Below are 16,986 nucleotides of genomic sequence, written 5' to 3'. Positions count from 1 at the left end.
ATTTTAATTTATAAAATGTCATTTGTATTTATTTTATTTGTAGATCTGTAGATTTGTAGATTCTGCAAATAATTCTACAAATGATTTCTTTTAAAAGCATGTTATTTGAACGTTTTAAGATCAGTCCTTTTTTTTGGAATAACAACCATTGAAGTGGCTATGATTGCATTTACTATATCTTTTTCCTAACATTAATACTGACACTTTAATGGAATGAATTTTAATCATTACCAGTCACTTCAACATTTGGAAGGAATTTTAAAGACATATACTTTTCTTCCATTTTCTTTCTGTTATATAAGTAAATATCCAAATGGTTCTGGGACCTTATTGGTTGGGAAGTTGCTTCCAACAATGTAAATGACAAACCTTCCATCCCTCTTTTCTGTATCCTCCTATAAGCTCAACACAGAGTCTTTGCTCAATTTGTCTTGACAATGAAAGGGTGAGGAAGTACCAGCAGAGCATCTGACTGTCCTCCTCTATCCTTCAGCTTCTTACCATTTGGTGATGACATATTTACTCCAGTTCTTCCTTGGAGTTACCATGTGCTCCTCCTCTATTATCCTTTGGGATTCATTTTTAGTTTTGCAGAGATAATTGTTTTCCATATCATGGCTCAGAAAAAAATTATCAGTAGGATGGCAGTATTAAAAAGATAGGACTTTGTCTCCATGGGAAGTTTGGAGGTTCTTAAAGACCCTTGTCTGCCCACTCTTCCTGTGTGACTCTGGGTTTAACTAGTTGTCCATCAGTATTATTTGTCTAAATAAATATATATTCTTGGACAAAGCTCTATAGGTTGTCCAATGAAATGTGTATTATAGCTGATGCTAGATAATTTTCATTCACTCATTCTTTTCTGTGTGGATAGGGGGATGGATTCAGGGATCTGCATTCAAATCTAGATGTTGGTATTTCCTGGAATGTCTTTTTCTGCTAACTGTATTCCCAGGCTTGTGTGAAGATCAAATGAAATATTTGTAAAGTGCTTAGCAAAATTCTTGACATAAAATAGGTGCTTAATAAATGTTCTCTTCTTCCTTTCCTCCACAGTCAAGGCAAACTCTTTTGGATGATTAAACATCTCTTACTGGAGGCTCCAAAACGTTCCAGATGTTTGATGAAATCAAGCACAATGCCACACACAAACAGGAACATTTGGAAAACCTCTCCATGCATAGAGAATCCTCTCTGACTTGGACTCTGCCCCAGAGTTCCTTAAGTGCACATCTATTTCCTTGTTTTGTGCTTCATCTGATTTTCGTGATCCGAGGGTTGTGGAACAGAGTCAGTTCTGGTTTTATGTTTTTGAATCTTAAGTGATCTTGATGTCTGGATGGATTTTGGTCTGGGTTTTCCTGTCTGGTGTTATAATATGTTTTCTTCATCATCAAAAAAAAAAAATTGGTATCTTTTACATTATTCAGAAAATTGTAAAAATTTTAGTCTGTATGATATCAAGAGCCTTTCCCCAAATTACCATGCATCTATTTTACATATAAATATATTTGTACATGTTTGTAAACCCAGCAACACTGTAAGTTCTTTGAGGAAAAAACTGTTTCACTTTTGTCCTTGGTATACCTGGTAATAGAATAATCCATCAGCATTTCTAAAGTACATATAATGTACATGCAAAGCACTATGGACATAAAAAAGTTCATATAGATGCATAGACAGGTTCCTCCCTCAAGGAGTTTACATTTCACTCGAAGAGACAATTTATAAGTAAATAGGCACATAAAAGATATATACAAAATAGATGGAAAATAACATTAAAGGAAAAGATCTGGTACCTGTCATAGAGGATGTGGGATCATGTTTAGGGCTTGGGAAAAGCTTTCTTCAGGAGGCGGCACTTAAATGAAGTCTTAAAGGAGGCCAGGTATTTTAAGAGGTGAAGTGAGCATACGTGTTCCTTCCAGGAGTGCGGGGCAGCTAGTGCAAAGGCATGGAGATGGGAGATGGAATGTGATGTGTACATGTGTGCTGGAGCCAGCTCCAACCTGCTCCACAAAACCAATTGTTAAATTTTCAGTGTGAGCATTTACACCTCACAAATCAGTGCTTGATGTATTGTTTTGTTGATTGTCAAGGAAAGAGCTAAGGACTTGAATTGAGGTGGCTATAGTATGTATGAGCAGAGGGCAGAAATGTGAGAAAAGATTTAGCAATGGATCAGATACATGTTGGGAGAGCCCATTCAGTTGTTGACGTTGAAGTTTTAAGCTTAGATGTCTGAAAAGTGGCGAACTCTTAAGAGATCAGGGAAAAGAATTTTACAGGGACTTGAAGACATAATTTGATTTTACAACTAAAATATCTCACATCCATTCCTTTAACTCATATTGTGTAATTGCTCAGATCCTTTTCACTTCTTGGCAGGATTTTGCAAATATCTCTTAAATGTTCTCACCTCATCTTTCCCTCTTCTCTAATACAATTGTCAAAATTAATGTCCCTAAAGTTCAGATTTAAGGATGTTAATTCCCCTGTTCAACAAAAGGATTCAAATTCCAGAATCAAGCATAAATTCCTTTTTGGGTTGTTTACAACCAACCTCCAAACCAACCTTCCAGTATTATTCATATATCACACCCCACATCCAGAACTCCCTCATCCAATATTTCATTGTGTTCCATTCTTCACACAGGTTATTCCCTTATAGCTGAAATGCACTCTCCTATTGGTCTCTACCTCTTAAAAAACCCCAGTCTATTTGATAACGGATAGCCAGGCTGCTAGTGCCCACCTCCCACACCACCCTCAAGATTGCTTTATATTCATTTTGTCCATGCATTCATGTCCCCTTCAGAAAAATCTTTGCTCCTTTAGAACATGGGATCATATTTTTGTCTGTTTCCAAAACCCACAGTTCTGGACATACAGAAAACATGAAGTGAAATTTTCTAATTTGTTTTTTTAGCTTCAAGTAAATCAGATACTATTTTCCTTGTTCTAGGAAATTGTACTCCAAAGCTGTTAAAATTCAGTGTTCTGAAGATGATTTCTTTAATTAATGACATCTGATCAAAGCAAGACTAAAATATAGCATATATTTAGATTTTTGCTGAAAATTTTTATTTGCCCCAAGTTTTTTTTATGTTCTTGTTCATTTGGCTCAGCCTAAAAATGCTACTCCGGGGTGCTTGTATTTCAATCACTAAAGGGTGCCACTTCATCCCTCTGAGGGAAATTATAGTTAATATTTTTCAAGGTAGCTACTCTATAAAGATTCCAAATTGCTTGAGCCTCCTACCGATAAGAACTTCCTTTTCCTTTGACTGCAATCCTCTACCTGCCAAGATCAGTTAATAAGTGGCATAGACTAATCTTTCCACATTTTAGTGCTCAAACATATATACTTGTTCATTTTCTAAATCAGAAAGTAGTTCATTTTCTCTCAATGATTACATTTTATCTTCTCTGGTAATAAATGTAATTAGCAAATATTACTACTTATTGGGATGACAGTATTGAAATAAGATTTTGTCCAAAAGATATGCTTCTGGAGAAAGCTATTGTTAGAAGCCAACCAAATCTTCCTATAGAATTTAAAGGGCTCACAAATAAATATTTGCTCAAAAACTCCTTTTGTTAGGCCCAGTGAGTCCAAGAGCAGGACATAACCTGTATTATAACGAAAATCCCTGAAGTGTCTGTTTAAAGATCCCATGGCCCTCAAAAAATTGAATACATCAAATTTCTTTAATACAGGCCAAAGCCTGTTACAATGAATTCCATTACAGTGAAAATCTTCATACAGTGAGAAATATTTCCAAATCTACTCAACAACCACTTTATTTTGAGGTGTATTATATACAACCAAGTGCATACAATGAAATAATGTGGTTATCCCCTTGAAATTTATTACAACTAAAAATTAGAAAATGAGATGTTGGTAATCTCATAAACTATTTAATTTTATATTGTTGACTGACATCTTTAGGTAGAATATAGAATGAGGGGGAGGAAAGGGAAAGGAGAAGAGAAATAGGAAGGAAGGTATGTTTTTCATAGATGAAGACAATACAGTGAAAAAGGGTCATGTTCTACATGGGGAAAGCATTTAAACAATTTCAAAAGTATACTGTACATGTATTACTATGCACTCTCCATCTTATTCCTTACATCTATTCCAAAGATTGCAAAGACTCAGCAGTAATGTTTCTTTTAGACAGCGTAATACAAAGCACTTTATCATCTAATAACTAGACATTTAAATGAGGTTTTTTTTTTCTTTTAACAAAAGCATCAACTATTGAGAGCATTTTTGATGGGGGCAAACCAATCAAAAAGCACAAGATTCTCATTTAATCAAACATGCATAAATTGCTTAATATAAAATGCATATGGTGGGTAAATTACACATGTAAATACAAAGGGAATGGAGTTTTTTTACAGATGTGAAAAGACTAATTTGTACACCAATTAACAGTCAATTTAGTCAATAAGACACTGTAAACAGAAAATACTTATTTGAAGCCAACTGTTTGTTCTAAAGCAAGAAAAAAATTGCAATGGAATGGTTTGACTAAAACAAAATTAAGGCACCTGCTTCAAATTTAGAGCAAAAATTTGCATTTTTAAAGTTAATAGTATAGTAGAATCTGTTAACCAAGGCATTTACCTTCAAATGACAAATATGTGAACTGAAATGGCAAAAATACAACTGATAGAACCTTGGTTATCTTAGCTAAATGCCAGGACTAGCTTACAGGAGTTTACTTATTCTATCAAACCTTTACTACTATTGTCATTGCTACTTCAATTGCCTCTGGTTAAACAGATGGGAAGCTAGTTAAAAGAATCCTGTCAACTATTCTTCAGTATAGTCTTGTCCAATGTTATCAGAATGAGGGAAGGAGTAAAAACAACTTCCTTATTTGCCACACACATCATTTTCATTAACACACAGACCAAGTGTTTTCCACTGGTTTGCCTACAACTACAATCGATGAGAAAACACTATCGGTGACTGTTTTTCCCCCTTTTTTCTTAAACTTAAAACTTAGCTTTCTCCCCCATTCTCAATATTATAGAAAAGGCTAACTGATAGCAACCTAAAGTCAAATACCATACCACTAACTTCAAGGGGAATACTAAAGATCAAGCCCAACTCATTTTGTAGCTAGATATCAATACAACTTCACATACATGTATCTTCATGGGGAAATTCTAATCCTAAGTCTTAAAGTAGACTTAAAGTTGACCTTAATTTAGTTGGTGTGCCTTTTTTTGGTATTGAAAGTGCTATCAACATGCTTTGAGGTCTAAGGCACAGCTGGACTCAACAGCATGTCACAACCTGAAAAATTAGTGGAATTTTCATAACACATTTTTTTCCAAGCCATGCCATAGTAAACTGCTTAACTAGTATGGGCTAACTTGCAAATCTTAAGCTGTGGTAAATACCCTTAATATTTGACATGAATAACTCAGTTGACATTTACAACATACTTAGAAGCTATTGTTGACAGGTTCTACTACATCACCACCTCATAAACTGTAGTAGATAAGGAGGTGACAGAATATTTCATCAGGTTGTTTTTTATGGCCTCTTAAGTTAGTTTATTCAACTATGTGAAGTCCAAGGTAGTGTCAAAGTAATAGTCTTATTAAAATAAATGTTCTGGATCTAAGAATCTCCCTCTATAGTAGAATTTTGAAAGCCTTTTCATTTTCAGGTGCCAAAGGCTGCAGGGGAAACTAGGCTAACTACATCTAGGTGTTCCATTTATAAGCACCATAATACAGCACTGCTAAGATTACCTAATGAGTGTGCTTTCAATTCACAAGACAGCAATAAAGTGCCTAGCTGCTATATAAAAATCAGTTTCCAAATTTTAAATTAAGACTAACTGCATTTATACATTAAAGGGCAAACAAAACTTAAAGACCTTTTGTCTATACAACTTTAGTCTAGGTATCTATAATGCATACAGTTTTCAGAATCACATAAAACGAGAATTTATACTTGACTGAATAAGTCGGGTCCACGACTGTAGATCAACAATCAAATTTTATTGCTTTATACATGTGGTGCTTTTCAAGGCACTGTGGTATGAACTAGAAAACTTGGAATGACTTGTGAAGAAGAAACCTGGGAATGACACATGAAGGATGACATGAAGAGTCATTCTGAGGCAGGATGCTTTACTGAACTGTTTTTAAACCAGGGTATCAAACATCAGGAATGAGTTCAAGTTATAATTCACAGGAGAATGAAAACATCTTAAGGTCTGTCACTTCACATGCCCATCCTGATACTCTGAATAATCTGGAAAATTGCTGTAAGGAGAAGAAGCAAATGTTAAAATCACGCTTTAAAATGATTTATGTTTAGCTGAGGCACTCTAATTTCTCCACCCCTAATCCAGTTTCCCTGAGCGTCACAGAAGAAGGAAGGGTACACAAATCTCACGTTCCTTCGGTGAATTTTCAGGGAAATCTTAGGTTCCTCAGATTTTAGGAAAGACAGAGACAGACACCCCCCTCAGACCGCTAACGCTCCGTTTTCACGTATCCAACGGGGTGGGGGGCAGAAGGGGCCACGACTCCCGTTCGGCTGTGCAGGGCTCGGCACCCTGGCTTTGCCCATCCCGCTGACACGGGAAAAGGCTTCTCTCAGAGCCCCCTCCGCAGGAGGCGAGCCCTCAAGCGGCAGTTCACTGACATATTGCAGCTGGCCATCGCGACAAGCGGGAGGGGGCTGGGCCGACCCTGGTCGCGATAGCGGGTCCGGACCAGCAGCGGAAGCGTGGGTGACACTTACCCGAGCCGCAGACGACAAAAATGAAGAGCGCCAACAACCAGGGCCCCACGGACGCCTTCTCCTCGGGGGCGTTCCTCTGCAAGAGGAGAAGCGGCGGCGTTAGTGATGCCCCGGCCTCGGGCCCCTGTCGCCCGCCCCCGCCCGTCCCTCCCGCCCGGGCCGAGCCCTCACCGACGTCTTGGCGACGTTGCCGCGCTGGGTGATGTTCTTGCTGTGCTTCTCGTTGGCCATCCGGATCCGCTGCTTGGCCACCATCTTGGCTCGCCCCGCCCCGCCGGGGCCGCCGCTGCTGCCGCCGCTGTCGCTGTCGCCGCCGCGCTCGGCCGCGCTCACAGCAGGGGGCCCCGAGCGCGAGCTCCGCCGGCCGCTGACGAGCCTGAGCGCGTGCGCGGGCACTGCGGGGGGCGGGGGCGCTCGGCTCCGGCTGTCACCGCGAGAGTCGCGCCGGGCACGGAACGGAGGGCGCCCGCGCGCTGTCAGCGGCGGCCGCGCCTTCGGGGCAGAGTGCTGCTCGCTCGCTCGCAGCCGAGGCTCCAGAGGAGAAAGGAGAAGCCGTGAGGAACGGGCCCAATTTGTAGAGCTGGCTCCGCACTGCTCCGCGGCGTCCGGCTGCCAACGTCAGCACTGAGGTGGCTCCGCCTCGCGGAAGTGCGCAGGCAGCCGCCAAGCCCGCGAGGGGCGGGGCCTCCGCGCCCCTCCCCCGGCCTATCAGGGCCCGCCCCGCCCTCCGGAAGAACCACGTCGTCGCCTCCGCGGCAGCGACGACGTGTAGGTCCCGCAGGGGCCGGCCCCCGGCCTCGTGAACTCTGACCCGGTACACCGGACGGACGGAGATCTCTTTCCGGGACAAGATGGCGCCCTCCACCCCGCTGCTGGCAGGTGGGTCCTGGACTGCGGGGAGGCTCGGGGACCGCGGGCGCGCGTCCGCAGGGGATCCGGCCGAAGGCCCCCTCGGGACTCGGGACGCCCGGCCGCGTGGTCGCTGCCGCTGGGGTTCGAAGGCTGCCCTCGACCCGCGTCGCGTGGCACGCGGAAGTGGGGCTCGCGGGCGCTCCGCACCGAGGGCTGGAGCTGGGCGTGGGAGCGGGGCCGAGGTTCTGGGGCCCTCCCCCTGCCTCCCCGCCCCTTGGGGCTGGGCCTGCCATAGGTACACGTAGCCTACCCTAGGTCCTTGACCCCGGCCGACAGCCGGAGACACGTGGGGAGGCCCGCGTCCAACCTGTGTGGCAGCAAACATTAGTTAGGCGACTGCTGTGTGCGGGGAGGAAAGGAAGATAGGTACCCAGAGAGAAACGGATTCAGGCACCGAGACAGAAAGACTAATGAAAAGATAGGCCGAGAGAAGAGAGACAGACAGAAAGGGGGATCCTGCCCTCCTGCCTCTCCGAGTCCGACCATTAACTAGTGACCGACCAGAGACAAGGTTGGGGGAGGCGGGGGTTTGGGCATCTCAGGCGAGGCAGGACTGAGGGATTTCGGCGGAGACTGAGGAAGCCGGAGGCCCAGGGGAAGAGAGTGCTATCCCTCCCCCGGGCTCAGCCCCCTTGTGTGCCCCAGCAAGAGGGAAGCGCCGAGCTAGTGATCAGGGTCAGGGCTGGCAGCTGCTTGGGGGCCGCTTGTCCCCGGTGCCAGCCACACGGCGGGAGGAAAGGGGGTTTCAGTTTTGTCGTGGGGAATCCCGCCCTGGGGTTGGGTTCCTGACCTCGAATCCAAGAGTGCGATGGCGTCGCCGGAGGTTAGGTGACTTATTCGGGCGGCCCCCTCCCCAAGGCCCTAGCAAGCCCCCTCTGCAGCTGTTATTGAGAGGCGAAGAATGAGTAAATTGATTGCAACAAGCATTTATCGGGGCTGAGTTGAGGGGATTCGAATCCTCCTTAAGACCCTGCCCCTGGGCTGCTTTTTTTATTGCCTCCTACTGACTCTAGATGGTGCAAATCTTTCCTCTGAATGCATTAGTGTGAGCAGAATGACCACAATGCTGCCCTCCTGTGATGTAAAGTTCCGGTGGGCTTGGTCTGATTTTCCATTGCTTGGGCCTCAGGGTCTGCCACAGAAGGAGAGGGGAGGGAGATGGAGCTGTGCCAATGGAATGGAGCTGCCGCATATGGTAGAGAGTTGTTTTAGATCAGGGCCTCTTAAAACTTTTTCCACTCTCCACTCCATTTTAACTGAGAAATTTTTAGTCGACTCTTGAGTATATAGCTATATAAAGTCGGTGTAACAAATCAAATATTTTACGGATAAGTCATAAAGAAATATATTTTAAAACCATTTTTTGTATATATGTAATTTTACTATTAAAGATGAAAGCAAATTTTCATACTAAAAAGATGGCTGTCCTTGTTTATTTTTACATTAAAAAATTAAATATTAGCTTTTCCTGTTGCCAAATTTTTGCAAGCCCCACATGAGTTGTGACCCACAGTTTAAAAAGCTTTGGTTTAGAATGTTGGCATCACACTCAAATAGAACAGATCCTTGTGGCCACATATTGACTTAGAAAACCACAAGTTAACATTACGTTACCCTGTATGTTTATTTTGTTGAACATTTCCCAGTTAGATTTCATCTGGTTGGGGAAGTCCACTGCCTTCCATTTGAGCCCCTCTCACCCACAGAATTGAGAGATTAAGAAATATGTACAGGATTTGCATGGTGTGATTAGGACTCAGGATTTCAGCCTGGTCACCCTGGCTTCAAGGCCAGCTCTCAGGATGCTCTGTCATTCTTCCTCTATAGATAGCAACTGCCCAGGGTTCAGTAAGTGTTTGTTTAAAAAAAAAAAAAAATCCAGTATTCAGTAAGTGTTTGTTTAAAAATTCTTTGTAAATTTTTTTTTTTTTAATTGAGGCTATGCCAGTTCTAGCCTGGGGTGGGTGCTCATAGGAATAGTAAGTAATAAACTGAGCATTTGGATGTATTTTCCAGAGGGGAGGCAAAGAAATAAGATTTAGAAGGAAATAAGGAAGCCCTTGGAACAGACTCAGGATAGTTGATTATGAAGAAGCAAAAGTCAACAAATTACAGCAGTAATACAATTCTACCTTTTCTCTCTGGCATTTCATTACCTAGTGTTCTGTGGTAAGAGCCAGAATGGGTGCAGAGGTCCTGGAGCCATATGTGATCTGGTTTTGAATCCTGCCATAGGGAAGCCATAACTTCTCTGTGCCTTGGGATCTTCATCTATAAAATGAGACACATTCAGTACTTAATTCAGAGGATTGTTGGTTTTTTTTTTTTTAATAACTTTTTATTGATAGAACCCATGCCAGGGTAATTTTTTTACATTATCCCTTGCATTCACTTCTGTTCCGATTTCCCCCCCCCTCCCTCCACCCCTTCCCCCAGATGGCAAGCAGTCCTTTACATGTTAAATAGGTTACAGTATATCCTAGATACAATATATGTGTGCAGAATAGAAGTTCTCTTGTTGCACAGGGAGAATTGGATTAAGAAGGTATAAATAATCCGGGAAGAAAAACAAAAATGCAAGCAGTTTATATTCATTTCCCAGTGTTCTTTCTTTGGGTGTAGCTGCTTCAATTCAGAGGATTGTTGTAAGAAACAAGATAAAATTTGTCAAGTGTTTTGCAGACTTTCAAGCAGCTATATAAATGTCAACAATAAAACAAAGTTGGAGCATTTGTGCACAAACAGGTCTGTTAGGAAAAATACAAAAGGTTGTGTAAGATGATACATGTGTGTGCAAAGTGCTTTGGTAGCCTTGGCTGAGGGGAGGAAAGGCTCAGGGTGAAATCTACTAAGAAGGGCATTGACCTGATAGTTGAAGGCCATTTGCCTTAAACTTATTACTTACTTCTCTAAAACTCCCTTTATTAATCTATAAAAGAGAATAATTTTTGTTCCTAGTGAATGTTGTCTTCATCAAACAGAAGCACACATACATACAGACATACATGTGTTCCCTTTGGTTAGTTTCTCATTTAAAAATAATAGTTCCTTTCCTCTGACTAAGGGAAGTGAGATTAACAAATCCGTTACCTATCTATCTGTGTATATGCACTTGATAAACTCAGGATAGACCCAATGTAAGGTATTACCAAAGAAAAGGTATTTAAGTTTGACCTTTACATTGAAAAATACTAAGATTTTGATAGGTGGAGAAAGTAAGTATTACAGGCAAAGAAAACGTGAGCAAAAGCAAGAAAACCAAAGAATAAATCATCTGACGGAGCAGAATTTAGAGGGTTTGAGAGAATAGTGGAAGACTAAAAAAAGTAGTTTTGAATACTGGGGACTGAGGGTAGGGAGGTGGGCAGAAGAGGAGGAGGAGGAATGGACTTTATTCTTTAGTTAGGGGAGAGCCAGTGAAGGTTTGGAGGTAGGGTATAATCAGAATCACATTGTTGGGCATGACTCAGAATCCAAGAGATTAGAGGATTTATTAGGAGCTTGTTTCATTTGTTTAAATTGACATGTAATAAGGAGTTGAACTAAGTAGCAACAAAAACGCAGCAACAGTTGGGCAGGTTAGACTTGGTCAATGATGTAAGTATGACAGTATCTTATCAGATACTTATCTGAATGTAATGTCATTTATATCTCAAGCAAGTGAGAGAATGATGCTCAAGTATCTATTACTGATTTCAGGGTAAAAGGTGACTCCCCAGTATTTGGTTTCCAATTGTTGGTAAATAGTAGGCAGAGGGAAGCCATTAACAATGAAAAGGAAGGCCAAAGATTCTTTAGGTTGGAAAATAAACTTGGTTTTCAGCGGGTTAAGTTTTAAAACATTTAGGTGAGGATGTCTAGGAAATCCCAATGAAAGTTGAGAGTACAAAAAGAAAGCAGAATGTAGATAGATTGTTGAGGGCTAAAACTGCAAAAAGGTATGCTTCAATCTGACAAGGGAGCACTTAAGGTTAATTACATATTTGATGTGAGACAATGACTCTATTAGCATATATTTGTATAATGGCTCTTCTCACTATTGGTGCTTGCTGAATGTTTGTTTGGTGTTAGGGTAATCAAGGCAAGGATTGGAGGGGGTGGGAGATAGACAGTCACTTGGCAGCAGGACAAGGAGGAGAGAAGTTGGTGACTCCAGACTCCCTAATCCAAGATTCTGCTTGCCTGCCTCTTCCACTTCTCCCCCTAAAGACCAAGGACTTTAATTTGTCCTGACTCTGGCTGACCCTTGAGACCCTCCAGAGATCTAGCCCGTACTCTACAATAGACCAGGAAGCAGAGGCAGAGAATATGGATACTTTACAGTTTGGTGGTCTCCTGGTCTCCTCTTTCAAGACCATTGTACCTATATTGCCAAATTCACTTTTTTCCCTATGAACTCCTAGGTGCTCAAAAACCTAAAATGATTCTTTATTGCCAAGAGGATATATTAACTCCCCAATCTGGCTCCGGTCTTCTACCTTTCCAGCTTGTCTCTCACTCTCTTCCTTCAAGGCGCCCAGTTCCAGTACCACCAGCTTCTCTTTTCTGCCTCCTCACATTTTCTTAGAGTACTTTATCTGGATCTTCTATTAACACATTATTTTAGCCCTGCTTCATGGAGAGAAAAACTGAGGCATAGGATTTGATTTGCCTAAGAACATATAATGGGCAATTGATATAGCTGGTAATGGCATCCAAAAGAGTAATTTTCATAAACACTACCAGAAATTCACTTGAATTACAGAGACCAGAAAATCTGGTCTAGAAATGAGTTAGTGGCCAAAATAAACCTGACCTAGGGCCCCTAGCCAGAAAAGAAGTAGAAGGTTATATAGCTGTCACTAGCATTGAATAAAACATAAATATGGGAGAAACTTTGTTTTATTTAGTAACTTGTTTGAAAACCATGGTTGCCTATTTTTAGGATGAGTTGAAATAATTTCCTACATAAAACTTAGAAATTCCACAGCTACAGTACATAATGTAACAATTGTATAAGAATTCTACTAAATAAAATATAATCTATCTATACTAATTATTCACTTGCTGATGTTAAAATCACTGTCTATTCTAGAATATTTCTCCCTATTCTATAGAATGGCATAAAATGTACATGAAATAGAATCAGTCTGGTGGCTGTGTGAGACTTTGAACTCCAGCAGAGTAAGCTGTTTCTTTTAAAGCTAGGATTGTACATGGAATTGCAAATTTACTATGTACAACTTGTTACTCCTTTTAAATATACAACAAAATTATAATGTAAATTCTTTTTTTTTCTTCCTCCATTCCCCAGATGGCTACTATTAAACACAAATAGGTGTATATATAAATGTGGGTATGTGTATGGATGTATATATATGCATATATGTACAATTATTCTAAACATCTATTTCTCACTTTTCTAGATGTAGATGGGAGGTGTTGTACCTATTATAAATACCCTTATTTATCTTTCCAATGTTGTCATATCCCCTGTGGTCCAGCCCACTTGTTATTCTTCACAGAGGACTTCATCTCCTGTCTACATGCCTTTATGCTGCTTAGTACTCCACTCCTTGCTCCTGCCGGTCATTTAGACTGCTCTCCCTCTCACCTTCAACGCTAGAATTATTGGCTTCCATTAGAAATTAGCTCAAGTACCTCCTTGTATAAAAAGCCTCTCCCAATTCCCCCATTGTCTTCATTTCTGAAGTTACCTTGTATCTTCTGTATGTATATGTGTTGTATTACTCATTAGAATGTAAAAACAATTTTCTGATCATTGATGTCAGATGAAACAAAATGAGGTGATGATGTGTGCTTCTCAAGGATGTTCATCATTATCATTTGTTGAGGAAGGATTCCTCATAGATGCTAACCCATTCTCTACATGTACCTTTTTTGCAGATAAGATTGTTCTTAGGGTATCAATCCTAACTTTTCATACAGGAAAAACCAATTGTCTTGGCTAGGATATATCATCGAATAGACAACCCACAGTACTTTTCTACTAGCATATCTTGGATAGTTACTATAGATGGGCAGTGAATTGGATCCAGAATTGAATAGGAAGTAGAAGAACTGCTGAATTACCTTTATTAATTCTAAGATTTTCCTGAAACAAAGGCCCATCTTTTTAATACCTATTAATAAATATATTCTTAGTATAGTTATTTAGCTTGAATTCCTAGAAAATCATTGTCTCTGAAAGGTTGAAATAAATCAGTTATACCTAGAATCATGAAGAAATGCATGATGGATGTGAATAGGCTTCATTCAGCAGGATTACTGGCTAGAGGTTATAGATAGAAAAGAGCCAAAAGACCAATTTGAATTGTGTGGCAAGAGGCATCATCAATGTCAGTCCATGAGCAGGATCACTGTTGTTATGTTGTCAAAAGAAAGTGAGAGGTGACTCCTAACGTGTTGGTTAGATCCTGGTGATGAATTTTGAGAGGACTTAGATGAAAGTTGATTGTTCTCAATGAGTGGGATCAGTCTGTTGCTGTCTGTATCTTTGAAAGAAATAACCATGTTGATGAGACCACAGATTTATGTTCTTAGAAAATTTGTGTATGTTCTTAGAAAACTTGATTATTTTTAGTCTCAAATATAAATCATTGTTTATATCGCAACAAGAAATTGATGTGCTGATAAAAATCCATTTTGTTTGCATATTTGCTTACAAAAGGATATAGATGATAGAGATATAAACTGAGTTTCTTTTTAAAATGTCTTATTTATACAGCCAGGTCCTACTTAATCCAATGAAGAAGTCTCATGTATTCAACTTCAGACAATTCAAAGTTAAAATTGTATATCATAGTAATTGGTCCTAGCCCAATGAAAATATGTAATGTGAAGTTGAATAATGAGAATACCTCAGAAGGTTTGCTATTTATGTTTATCAGAACTCAGTTGTATCACCATCAGTTCCCATTAATATCCCTTTCTCTGAATTTAACCTTCTCTTTAAAAATTTTAATAGTTACAACCAGTCAAACCACCCTATATACTGACTACAGCTATAATTATATGCCCCCATTCATACTTGTAGTCCGTGGTCTCTAGCATGCTTCCTCATTGGTCCTCTTAAGTATTGATCACAGTTCTAGTCTTTTCCATGTTATTTTCCTTTACATTATTGTTTAGCCTAAGATTCTCAAAAGTTTTTTTGTTTTTGTTTTTTGATACCACTGACTTTTAAGACAGGGACTATTTTTGCTTTTTTGTCCCTTTTGTTAAGTCATCTTTTAGTAAAAGAATTAGTAGAAGAATCTGTAGATAGCCTTTCTATACTTGAAAAATAAAAAAAATCTATATTTGGTTTTGGTCCGTTAGCTACAGTTCACTGAACATCTTTGAAGAACTCAAACAGGATTTCTTAACCCAGATTACAGAATCTCTTTTTTAAAAAAATTGTTTTGAAAACTGTTTTGTAGTATAGTTTTCTTTGTATTCCTCCATATTTTATTTTATGCATTAAAAAATTTCATTCTGAGAAATTTATTGTCTCTTACAACTATAAAATAGTGTGTGAAAATGAAGTAGAAAAAGCATTGTGAAGTATGTAGAAAAAGTTTTGCAGATACCAGATATTTTCAACTTGATATGTAGGAATATTAATGTGAAATATCCGTTAGAATAATTAAGATGTCACATTGCTTATGCATAAACAGGTATAATTTACCTTCTAAGTCTTTAAATACATTAAGATAGGTTTAGTCAAATGTTTTATCATTTCATTAATAATAATTAATGTATTTTTGAACCTTAGTGTTCTATGTACCTTATTTGATTAAATATACTTTGACCTAGTCATATGATTCCTCCCTCCCCAAGGAAATTGAAGTTAAGTGACTTGTCCAGGATCACACAGCCAGGAAGTATTAAATGTCTGATGTCAGATTTGAACCCAGGTCCTCCTGACTTCAGGGCTGGTGCTCTATCCACTACACAAACTAGCTGCCCCTAGTCATATGAATTATTAAAACATAATAATCATCTTTTATTTTTCTTTTTTAGTCCGAGGATCAGAGGGGCTCTACATGGTGAATGGGCCACCAAATTTCACAGAAAATACAGTGTTTCTAAGGTATGATTTACATTTTTGAATGTCAGTATTAAGGGGCAATATTTTTAATATTACTTTCTGTTTTAAATTTCAATATTTTATGTCAGAGAAAGAAGTTAGTTGGCCTTGAAAATAGAAGGATTGAGTCCTGATTCTGACCCATAAATAGACTGTGTAACCCAGCAAGGCCATGTGATCTTTCAGGGTTCTGAGTATTCTCTAAGGATATAAGTTGCAGAGAAATCATCAGCCTTCATAGCTAGAGAGAAGTTCTTCATTTCGGAATTACAGTGAAATAACAGTTCTCTAATCACTCTGTGAGAAAGTTGAAGTCCCTGTTTCTTGAAAAATAATTTTACAAAACTTAGATGTGTCTGGTTTTCCTAGTCATTACTTTGGGAAATACTAAATTTTCCTGAAAATAACAAAATGATATCATTTATTGACCAGTGTGAAATATATGTTTTATTATGGGGTTTTAAAACCACGTTTAAACAGAAAGAACGTCAAAGAAGGAATAGAACCAGCGTCTTCTTGGGGCAGAAGCCTAAGATCCATAAAAAACCAGTTCTCCATTGTCTCTACCAACTAGAAAATATAAAACAAATGTGATTAAGAGGGAATTAGGTTTAAAGATAGATGAGGAAATAGTTCTGGGCCAGTTTGAGTGAAAAACAAGTCTCCAGGCCTAGATAAATGATATTCCAGAACATTTTATAAACTTGTAAAACCACTTTTTGGAAATCCTTGAAAAATCATGGAGTGTGAATGAGATTCCAGAGTATTGTACACACATAAGTGTGGGAGAAAAAAGTTTGATTCTGGATAAGTTTGTCATCAATCCCAGGAAAAAAATGTTGAATGTTTTGTTAAATAGAAAGGTTTTTTTTAACTATTTAGGAAGGTAGTAATAATCCCTAAGAGACAGAATGAAGCCATTAAGAAATCATGCCAGATTAACCATCAAATATATACTGAACACCTATTATGTGCCAGTGACTAGGAATACAAATACATTGGGTAAGATAATCCCTTCATTCTTAATGGGCAAGTCCATATGTAGAGGTATGTACAGAATAAATATAAAGTAGCTTGGGAGGGGATCCAGAAATGTTTCATGTCAGGTGGTACCTAAGCCCTGTTGTGAAGGAAAAACAAGACTTGTTGAGGCAGAGAAGGGGAAGGAGTGAATTCCAGGCCTGGAAGATGGCCTGGGACACTGAGCTGGGAAGGGTCTGTCTGT

At 39.7% G+C, this 16,986-nt stretch overlaps 2 protein-coding genes across 5 annotated transcripts in view; one reads left to right on the top strand and one right to left on the bottom strand.

The window, feature by feature from the left end:
- Positions 1 to 6,006: 6,006 nt before the first annotated feature.
- On the bottom strand, positions 6,007 to 7,321 carry SERP1 (stress associated endoplasmic reticulum protein 1). The gene is made up of 3 exons (XM_051983279.1): positions 6,950 to 7,321; positions 6,779 to 6,854; positions 6,007 to 6,294 (listed from the first exon to the last, which is right to left on the bottom strand). The coding sequence occupies exons 1-3, from the start codon at positions 7,031 to 7,033 to the stop codon at positions 6,254 to 6,256; spliced, it is 201 nt and encodes a 66-aa protein (XP_051839239.1). The 5' UTR covers positions 7,034 to 7,321; the 3' UTR covers positions 6,007 to 6,253.
- Positions 7,322 to 7,393: 72 nt separating this feature from the next.
- The window catches only part of EIF2A (eukaryotic translation initiation factor 2A), a 91,287-nt gene continuing 81,694 nt past the window's right edge, over positions 7,394 to 16,986 (top strand). The window contains exons 1-2 of one of the 4 annotated variants that reach the window (XR_007951626.1): positions 7,394 to 7,657; positions 15,695 to 15,764. Coding sequence is in view for 1 of the 4 variants with exons in the window: in XM_051983267.1 (XP_051839227.1) it covers positions 7,630 to 7,657; positions 15,695 to 15,764 (98 nt within the window). In the remaining 3 variants the exon portion in view is untranslated. The remainder of the gene's footprint in view (positions 7,658 to 15,694; positions 15,765 to 16,986) is intronic. The other 3 variants (XR_007951624.1, XM_051983267.1, XR_007951625.1) reach the window with 3 other exon arrangements.

This window comes from Antechinus flavipes, chromosome 3 (assembly GCF_016432865.1).
Source record: "Antechinus flavipes isolate AdamAnt ecotype Samford, QLD, Australia chromosome 3, AdamAnt_v2, whole genome shotgun sequence".
Classification (NCBI taxonomy): domain Eukaryota; kingdom Metazoa; phylum Chordata; class Mammalia; order Dasyuromorphia; family Dasyuridae; genus Antechinus; species Antechinus flavipes.
This window is presented reverse-complemented; position numbering and strand designations above follow the sequence as displayed.